The sequence below is a fragment of the Haplochromis burtoni genome, unplaced genomic scaffold (genome assembly GCF_018398535.1).
Source record: "Haplochromis burtoni strain Fernald_Lab_line unplaced genomic scaffold, NCSU_Asbu1 Contig_196, whole genome shotgun sequence".
Classification (NCBI taxonomy): domain Eukaryota; kingdom Metazoa; phylum Chordata; class Actinopteri; order Cichliformes; family Cichlidae; genus Haplochromis; species Haplochromis burtoni.
Window position 1 is genome coordinate 1,036,178 of NW_024582557.1, and position 10,781 is coordinate 1,046,958.

Here is a 10,781-nt window from a genome sequence, read left to right on the forward strand (position 1 = left end):
GTGTGTGTGTGTGTGTGTGTGTGTGTGTGTGTGTGTGTGTGTGTGTGTGTGTATTTGCAACGGGGCTAAAAGAGACCTCAGGAAACAGGCCTCGTGAGTCCTACCAGAGACAACCCCTCGAAACACACACACAAACACACACCTTCCACTCGACTGCGTCCATTACACCACCGTTTGTAACATTGCTCATTTCTGGGCAATTAAGAATTCCTTTTCATCGCTATGTAGGTTCACATATCTCCCTCACAGCGCTTGTACACAAACTGGGAAGACATGAGGAAAACGAGGTGTGTTTGTGTGTGAGGCTGAGAGAGGCTAAAAAGATGAGAGGAGGAAAAGCAACAAAGGGAAGCGGAGAAGAAAACATGAAGCTTAGCGCCCTCGCGTTAGTTCTTCTTGGTTGCTGTTCTCACTTTCTTAATTGTCCAGCCTCGTTATTTGATTTTAAAAAAATGGCTTTATTTCATCGACTTTCCCCCCCTTTTGTCTTCCTCTCACAGGAACCTTTTTCAGAATGAGTTTCTTTTTGAAGGCGTGCGTACAGGTGCTTGCATTTTGTGTGTGCACGTTTTTCTGCTGAGTGCAGAACAATGGAATTCATTTTCTTTCCGTCTCTTTTTTTTTTTAAAGAGTTTTCACCGATGTTTACAGAGAAACTCACTTAGCAAGACGAATCGCTGTCTCCAAAATGGCAGCCTTAGATGGAGCTGGGGAGGGACGAGGAGAGAGAGAAAAGAGAGGTATCTGACATCTGTTTGTTCAAGGAGAAACAGAAAGCAGTAAGAAGGGGAGGGCGCTAAAAATGAATAGGCTGACAGAACGAGAGAGCGAAAGAGAGATGAGCATTGAGAAATCATTTTACCATGTCAGGACCGACACGTACAGGAGCGAGCCAGATGGTTTGCATTGGGTGTGCTTTGTAAATTTGTGTGTGTGTGTGTGTGTGTGTGTGTGTGTGTGTGTGTGTGTGTGTGTGTGTGTGTGTGTGTGTGTGTGTGTGTGTGTGTGTGAGACGAGCAGTGTAATGAGGGAACAGACGAGACATCATGTAAATTAAATATGTCCAATCTCTGGCTCGCCTCTCAATCTTCACACAATAAAAAAAAATGTTACTTTCATTTATATCAGCCTAACAAACACACCCAGCTCACACAAACACACACCCACATATCTCGAAAGCAAGGCACAAATGAGAACATACACACACACAAACACCCCTTGACATGCCAGCTCTGACAAGCGTGGCTGATGTGCGCCACGAATGTGCATGGTAATAGGCCAATCAAAAATGCAAAACAATTGGCAATTACTGTGAGGACCTAATGGTCATTAGAATTTACAACTAGGTAATGAACTAAAGTCTGCCCACTGCATGCATATTCATAAAGCCATTTGAGCTTTGAAGATTAAAGTAGTGCTTAAAATTCAAATGAGCCTCCGCAAATTATCAGGAAAAGTCAGTGCCGCCGCCGCCGCCGCCGCCGCTGCTGGTCCTGGGTGTGTTGGTGACAGTGATGGGGGAGTTCCCCATATGTGCTGTTTGTGCGTTTATGTGTGTGATTTATTTTAAAGTATTATTAAGCGGCGTGTTCCTCAGCATCTCAAGATGGAACAAGAAAAATTACAGGTTTGTTTGTTACCTGACATATCACATGAAAATAATTTTCTGTGGCAATGTGATGGTTTTTTTAACTCATGAATGGAAATATTCAATTAAAGGTTTTTAAACGATACCAAATGCATCTGAAATGTATTACAATTCTTTTTTTGTAATTCCACACCAACAGTCATGTTTTTCTTCTTTCAAATAATCAATATTAAAAGAGCAAATACTGCCAGAAACCGTGGGATCAGGTGTTTTCCTGGATTATGATCCAACAACGCTGTCTCATACAGAACTATTACGTAATGTAAAGGATTCAGAAACGTAGCCAAAATCCGACTATATGCCACGATACCATTTAGTTGAGGACAGCAACTACTGGAACTGTTGAGCGTAACAATATGCCGTTTGGTTTTTAACAACTCAGTGGTTCTGGAAAAAGAAGAAGAAGAAAAGATGATACACAGTTCTGCTACTTGTTAGCATCATCAAACCTGATAACAATATAATTTTTCCAGAATTTTGCCATTCGTGGATAAAGAGTAAAATCTGTTGTAGAATTTGTGACAAAGCATTTTAGGAGTAAGTTTTTATTATCTTTTATTAATTGTTCATCAATAAAATAGCTGTTTGGTTTGTAAAATGTTAGAAATTAGCAAAAAAAAACCCACATCTCTCACATTATTTTTGCCTACAAGAATTCACATTTGCAGCTGAAAATGCTGATTAGCATGTCTGGTTACTATGATACTGGCTTTGCAAACTAAAAGAGCGAGGCTCATACCTGCTGGAAGTGGATGAGGGAGCGTTTCGGGCTTCTTGTATTTCTGGTGATTTTAGACTGCAGGAGTCAGGCAGTTTAAGGTTGTCTACTCTGTTGCCGAGAGTCGAACGTGTTAAACAAAAAATGGAACGACATGCGTTATCCTACTTTGAAGAGGACTTTATTTGGCACTACGAAATGCTTTCAATTTGCTGACGAAGGACAGAAAGTGGAGGGGAAAAGGTGGCGGGAACGACAGAAAGAAACAGACTGATGCACGTAATGCCAAAATAAAAGATTAGACCCACTCATACAGAGCTGTGCATGTACAGTAAACACACAGTCATAGGGTGTGTGGTGTGTGTGCACGGCCCTCTGCTGCAGTTGTAGTAGCAGTTCAGCCAAGCGGGGAACATAAAACCAGAGCGAGGAGCCAGGCTCCTCCACACATATGCACACACACACACACACACACACACATGCATTGTCAGCTCTGGCACACTTCACAAAGGGATGTCCTGCATCCACACTGCCAGTTCACACACACACACACACACACTTGTGCCACAGTCATGCAGGCCTGTTGTAATGACAGGTACATCTGCATGTACATGTGAATATATGCATGCGTGTGTACGTGTATCTGTGTGTGTGGTGTTTAGAGCCAGGCTGTAATCCAGTGGCCTATATAAATAAGCTTTGTAGTGTATAAACAGTTTTATGAACAGCCCTTCAACTGGCTTCAACATAATAAGAGAGCTGCGTTACATGTGCACCCCCCGAGCAGACCGAGCCGAGTGCGTGTGGAATAAACACACACACACACAGAGCGAGCAGCGAGTGAGCCAAAAACAGCAGCTTTCCCTCTCACCACGAAGAAGTAAATGCAGCATGGATGTCGAATCATTCGCATAAACACAAAGAGCCAGATCAATAAACAATCCTCCATCACAGAGCGCGTACAGTAGTGGGCTTTGACGTCACGGACGTCGCGGACACGCTGTCACCGCTGTAAATACAGCAAACTGCTTTTTCTTTTCTCATCGCGCTTGCCGCTGTCATTGTTTTGGAACGGGGTTTTGCCGGCCATGATCATCTGGAGGTGGTGGGGGACGGGGGTCTTTTTGTTTCAACTGATCTGTCGCTGTGTTTGGCCGACGTCGCTGTGGCAGAGTGTCTGCGCCGCACTTCCCAGGGATCAGCTGTCAGTCAAAGTGTGTGGGCAGCGTGACGTCTTTCCCTCTGATTTTTCTTCTTTTTTTCACCCTTTGATGTTGTTGTTGTCTCTTGGTGGCGGTGGTGATTGCTGTCCATGCCCTGTTCTTTTTATATTTAGTCCAAACCCACTGCACATATAAAACTCATCACTTCCTGTGGAAGCAGGGTTTTTTGTCCCAGGAAGACTCAGCAGACAATGCTGTAAATAAAAAACGGCTCTTGTATCCATTTTAAATCATTTCCCACAGAGCTGACAAAGCTGATTTGCACTGTAAAAAATAAACAAAACAAAAAGAGGCTTCCATGTTTTGATCTTCCCATTGCACCTTATGTAATTTCCCACTTCATAGACAGCTCATGCTCTTCTTCTGATTAATTCAAGTCAATTCAATTCACGACAGCAGGCACTTTCTACCCCCCTAACATTCACGAGGTCACCAGCAACCTGTTCAGGCCTAGGTTCAGGTTCACATCTAGCCTTTTATATAATATCAGACATACTCAAAAGGAAATCGTACAAGAGAAGTAGCATGAAATACCTGTTTTGCATGAAGCTGAGATGCATTTTATCCCTGACCCTAAACAAGTGGTTCACCTGGCGGATGTGAAGAGGTTAATTAAAGTAAAAACTAGGCAACATCAGAGCGAGATTCCCAATGATTCGACAGTCCCCTGTGAACAAGCACCTGACAAAAGTATGAAAGAAAGAACGCCACATTAAGGATTCTATTGTGTGATTTTAATCTATTTGTTATTAATATAATGAGCACTTTTTATTCTACATTGATTATGCCATGATCCGTGTCTCAGCACATGTGCACACGCTCTCTACTCGTCTACTTACTCCAAAACCACCGTAAATGTAAACAGTGTAACATGTGCAAATTGAAACAGACGCTTCCTGCCCAACCGGGCGATGATTCGGAGGAAAAGGCTCCAGCTACTTTTGCAAAATGTTTTGCATAAATAGTAGAAGCCAGCACGCCTTTGCAACAATAATACATCTGCTTTGCATTTCATTGAAACGCTGCCATCTTCTAAGAAGCACTATAACAAAGTGAATCTGACGGTGACAAAGAAGCTCAACAGATCAAAGGTCACAGCAGCCGAGGTCAGCCTAATATGCGTCCAGTGTTTCAAAGAGTCTTTGCTGGAATGTCACTTTACTTTCCTTTGTTAGTCCTACTTCAGTCAAGAAATCAGCTGTTTAATGTCCCCTAGGGGAGTCACAAGTAACCCGGCTGATGTTTCTGTGATGTCATCAGGGTTACCTCACGAGTCAGCCTCACAAACCGCAGCAACCGGGTTTGAAGGATGAGGGGAAAGTCTTCTAGAAGCAACTCTCGCTGCAAGGGCCCCCCCTCTTTTCTAGGATTACGTAGATTTACTGTCATTTCAGTCGTCTGAAGGACTCACAAACTGCACGTGTACAATCAGCAGTCAGATCTGATAAAGACTGCTTGGAAGGTTTGCCCAAAATAAACCTTTAAAAAAAGTTCTACTACTACCATCTTGGAACTCTCCACTACATATAATGTGCATGACGTAGAGGCAGCGAGGGTTACAAACGTCAGGACACATCGCGCTTTTGCTGTGTCACCATCCAGCTTTGCAGAAGTTCAAGATAACTAGAGTGGCTCTCTAAATGAAAATGCAGGCTACGTTTTTGTTCAGCGCTGTGACTTATGTAAAAAAAACTATGAGCATTATAAAACAGGATAAAGGGCGAATCAACAGGCTTGTCTTTGTTTTATTGCTACTCTTTAACACTCAGCACCAAAAGGCTTTTTTTTTCCTTTGCTGTTGTCCATATGCAGAGCTTCAGTTACTTAATCATGAATTTTTTTTGTGAGCGTCAAATAGAAAACATTAAGGCCTCTCTGAAGGATTATGAACTTTTCCCACTCATCTCAGTGTGCAGCATGCTCTACCCTGCTGCTGATGTTTCCTCGCACACACCGGCAGCGTTTACGTTCGGCAGGCTTCCTTCAAGACAAAAGCCACATTCCCACTGTTCAAACGCTGCACTCGAGGCCGCTAAACAAAACGCAGTGAAGGGAAAGAATGAAAGAAAGATGGACATAAACAGAGGGAGGGGGCAGCAACAATAGATTAGTGATGGCAGCCAGCGTGTGAAATCTCTTTGTAGGCTCGCTGGGATGCGCCACAGCACAACACACATGGCCGCACACGCACACACATACACCGAACGTACTGTAATTGATTCAGTATCAATTGGCTGTCTTGGATTTGCATTGACTGCTAATGTTGCAGCGAGATCAAGAGAGAACGAAAGAAGAAGATAGAGAGACGCCAGAGCCAAAACAGAAAAAGAAGAGAGGACGAGGACAGACGTGAGATGGAGAGCGAGCGATCTGACACCAAGCCAGGCAATGAATGGGTGTTAAAAATGCACTAATGTGTATTGAGGTGGGCAGCATTAGCCGGTGATGATAAGCTAATTGCTAATCAGTAGATCATAGACTAACAATGCTCATGTTACGAGGCTTTGAGCCAGGATGGCTCCTCAGTGGGTTGACTAGCATGAAGAGCTGCATTTGCCTTTTTTTCTTTTTTTTTTGGAAGGAAGGAAGGAAGGGAAAAAAATGGGAATGATAAATTTGTCTCAAGAAATGTAGCGATTTATCATCATGTCCAAGCGGCGATAATATCTGGGTTAATGAGCTAATATTGATAAGCTAATTCAGCTTATCAGCCAATAATTCTCAGTGAAATCACTGGTCAGTAAAGACGAGCAATTCTCCGCACTGGCCGTGTATCAATTTGAGCTCATTAACACAAATATTAGGACTGGTTTTCAGCCCTTTGTGCTAATTACGAGAAATCAACTGACAAATCAGGACAGCGCGGGAAAAAAAATGCATTTGCCGTCGAAGTAATCCACGAAGAATTGATGCTAAAATTTCAATTTTCAAGCCTCTTTTTTTTTCAATTTGAGTAAAAGGAGCAAAGATGAAGACGCAGCCATTCACACGCACACACGCACACACACGGAAGCCCCACTCTTTTGAGACATTAGCGATGCTGTTTCTGAATGAGGGATGCCTCAGGGATTATAATCAGAATTTTCATCTCAGTCAGGGATTAATAGAATAAATGGGCAAGAGAGAGAGAGAGAGCACTAAATGTGTGTGTGTGTGTGTGTGTGTGTGTGTGTGTGTGTGTGTGTGTGTGTGTGTGTGCGTTTACGCTGGCTTTTTTGCATCACCGATCGGCATTTTGCCTGTACAGTCCTCACTCTCTCTCTCACACACACACACACACACACACGCACACAGGTGTGTGTCAGCTCTACTCGGTCGGGGCTGTTTGATATGTAAATAGCAGCGTTCCGGCACAAGTCGGACGCTTTGTGTTCCTCTGAGCCTCACAGCCACTCTGTGCTTCTCTGACCACAGACATATTTTACAACAAGCAGTCGGAGCATCATTATATACATGAGAAGATACATGCAGGAAAAAGTATGCCGCGATTAAAAAAAGGGAGGAGGGGGTGCTGTAAAATAATTCCTCCAATGTGAGATGAAAAATATTTGGTTGTTTCTAAAAGAAAGCAGATGGAGACGGAGCAACAACAACAAAAAAAGGGGGGAAGGGAAGGAAAAATGAAGAAGGTATGGTCCTATTTTATCTGATTTAAATGAACAGAGTAATAATGAGGCAAAAACTAAACCCCAGTAGAAATTCTGTCAGACTGAACATACTGAGATTAATGACAAAGCATGTGTCTACAAGTGTGTAGATTTTTTTAATGGCATTAATTGCATTGCTGTTTTAAGGCCTATCTGTGGGAGCAGAGGCCTCATACACAGCAAGGAGGAAGCAGCAGCCCTCACCTTGCTTTGCTTGTGTGTGTGTGTGTGTGTCATTGTTTTTGGATGGCAATAATCTCGGCTGAAATTCCAGCAGATTATTACTTTTTCTTTCACATATTTACTCCACCGTGACAGTTTGAGGTCAATTACGATGAAAGCTATGGGTTTGGTCGGGATGGGAGGGATAAGAGAAAGAGGAGGAGGAGGAGGAGGAGGAGGGAAACGCTGGCTTTGATTATCGGCTATCAGACTGAATGTGTTGCGCAAATTCAGCATGTGAGGTTTGTGCTGGTGTGGATCCAGCGGATAGGAGAAAAGAAAAGAAGAGAAGGGAAGGGGGGAAAAGGAGAGCGGACAGGGTGTAAATAAAGCAGACGGACAGTTTAAAGGCTGGGGTTTTCCTTTTCCAGACGAAAATTCCCAACATTTAATAATAATGCTCGGCCGGTCTCCCGTCCACCTCGACATCGACATCAGACAAGATATATAACGCTGCCTTCTGAGCGTACAGCTGTTCCTACCAAGACGTTCCCACACACAACGCTATTGAAGCCACCAGACGCCGGTATTATGATGTAAATCGCTCTAATAACCCAGTTTAACTGGTGAGTGTCTGAGTGTGTGTGGGAGTGTGTGTATGGGGGGAGTGTGCAATCAAACATGCAGACGCTACAGAAAGTGAAAAAAAAGTCTTTCTAGAGCCGTAGAGACAAAGGTCAAAGGTCAAACCCATCCCGTTTCCTCGCCTCCACTGTAAATTTTGAGCTGGTGGTTTCGATCACGTTTGCTTCCTCAAACGCTGAAGCGGAAAAAACAAATTGCAACATTTAGGATTCCCGAGTTACGTTCAAGCGACAAAGTGTGCTGCGTTTCAACGCGGACGCGTTTCCGCTGCTCCGTGTCATCTCTCTCTCTCTCTGTAACAGCTAATTTAGTACAGGCAGCCCGCCACTAAAAACTACTGCTAATTAAAATGCACGAGAAAAAAAAGAAAGAAAGAAATGGCGCCGCAACAAATAATTAGTGGCGTTAAGACGCTTTAAATAAACGACTTTCCCTCCATGAGCAAAACTTTTTTTTCTCCCCCCCTCCCTCGCTCTGCTCGCCTCTCATTTGATTCCTGGGAAAAGGAAGAGAGGCGGAGCGGCTAAAGTGGAGGAAAAATAGCCAGTTTTACCTATGAAGTCTGGCACGGAGGTAAACTCAGAGAAGAAGAAGAATGAAAGCTGATGGAGAGCTGGGCTGCATTTAGTCGGGTAAGATGTGGCGGTGGGAAAGAGGGGGGTGAAAACCACACCAAGAGCAGCACACATCTGCTAGGGCCACATGAGAGGGAAAAACACACACACGCACACACACATTTCATGCACACAGATTCTCTGCACCCAAACTCAAAAAGAGGCCGCAGCTACTCCCCAGACTCAAAGTCACACACAAACACACAACTAATGCTGACCAGTGGCACCACAAAGTCAAGGTCACCCTTAGCTCTTTGCAACTGGCCTGTGGGATTCAGTCACTGTGGCCAAGCTGGGCAAACTGGGAAAACACTCACATTCCATAACACACAGACACACACACTGGAATTTTAGGGGAACTGTAGAAGGGGTACACACACGCTTTTTGTTGATAAAAACACACACATGTAAAAAAAAATTTAAAAGAAAAGAAAGAAGAGAAAGACGCCCTAAATCAAACCACAGGGCGTCAACACAGGTGAACCCTCGCCACACCTGTGTTGTTTGTCTCACAAAGCCCCCCCCCCCACACACACACACACACACACACACATACACACAAACACCTCACACGCTCCACCCCCTTCTAACCATTAACAGCCAATCAGATTTCTGTCACGTGTGTGTGTCTCAAAAAAAAAAAACCCCAAACAAACAAAAAAGCTTCCTTGGACATAAAATGTGAAATAATGAAAGCAAGAGCTCAGGCTGCAGAAAGCACACACATCCGCTCATCTGCAGCAGTGAGCGCATCCAAAACACTGAGGAAATAATCTCGACAGTGAGCGCGTTAGAACACCTACGGGTGACATTTCTGACTGTGTCTTGGTCACTTTCTGGCTTCTGTCTGATCTGAATGGTTTGTTCACACTTAAGCTGATACTGAGGGGTCCTCTGGGGATATGATCTTGCCACATGGTGGCTGTGCTTGTATCCAGAAAGAGGTGATGTGTGTTAGTTGGTGTGAAAGCAGCTCTGGTTACCTGGGAGGGGCTCCTGTTTGGGGCAAATGCCCCGGGGTGATGAGAACCGGTCATCATCTTCATCTGCCAGTGTGGCCTGGACACCCACTTCCAGCCTCCGGCTGCGCAGGGAGCCCATTGCAGGCGAAGGAGTGAGGGCCAAGCCAGGGGAGGGTGAGGGGGGCTTGTCCAGCCCCCTGCCCACAGTGAGGCAGGGCGGACCGTGGCATCGCTTCCTCTTGTGCTCAATGAAGAGCAAGATGTCCGCCAGGGGGAAAGTGGCCTGGCACTGGCCGCAGGTCAGCAGGTCCTGCTCCAGAGACGGGTGAGCGTCATGACCCAGCCGGGCCAGCCGGCCCACGTTCGAGCCCGGGTGGTGCCCTTTGAGGCTGCCACTCTCCTCCGAGTTCTCCGAGCAGCGCTCCGACAGCTCCTCCGACGAGACAACAGCCGTGGAGAGGGGCTCAGCTGCTGGCGAGTCAGAGGGGAAGAGGGAGAGAAGAAGACAGGGGTGGGAGGAAAGAGGGAAATTAGAAGGCGATGCTTACTCAGAACAGAAAAGCAAAAACCACATGTTTATATTTTCCTTTTTTCTCTCTCCTGTAATTCGAACCTATTAATACAGTTGTTTTTTTGTTTTTGTGAGAATTGATGACAAGGAAGAATCCACAAAACCTCTCTCAGTGTGGATCACAGTTAGAGAGACACAAAGCTAAATAAAAGGTCGGCATGCGGCACGCACAATAAGGGGGGTGAGAAAATGTGCCTTGTAATGATAGAAAAGCATGTAATACAGGGAAAATGATTACAACGCGAGCCGGTGTGGATCACAACAATAAATGGTGGGAAATTCTATCCTGAAAAGCTGCAAAGCTCCAATCAGATTGCTCCAAGATAACAATTTGGTAGCCAATGAGAGCTTAGAAAATGATGCTTAAACACAGTATTCACCGAAAGAAAAATAAAATAAAAAAAACTAAAGATGTGGACGAGTTTGACTTGCCTAACCTTGTTTGTAGAGGGTTTGATCCTGTAATCAGCAGAAGGGAAAACTGTCACAAACATGTCCAACATATGTGCCGGGGAAAGGGAAGAGAGGGCAGGCTGCACGAAGAGAGTGCGTGTGTGTGTGTGTGTGTGTGTGTGTGTGTGTGTGTGTGTG

At 44.7% G+C, this 10,781-nt stretch overlaps 1 protein-coding gene across 1 annotated transcript in view; it reads right to left on the reverse strand.

Annotated features, from left to right (window-relative positions):
• LOC102300954 (BAF chromatin remodeling complex subunit BCL11A) overlaps positions 1 to 10,781 on the reverse strand; it is a 53,539-nt gene that overhangs the window by 38,897 nt on the left and 3,861 nt on the right. Inside the window, exon 2 of the mRNA XM_005935302.2 lies at positions 9,641 to 10,090. Within this exon, the coding sequence (XP_005935364.1) occupies positions 9,641 to 10,090 (450 nt within the window). The remainder of the gene's footprint in view (positions 1 to 9,640; positions 10,091 to 10,781) is intronic.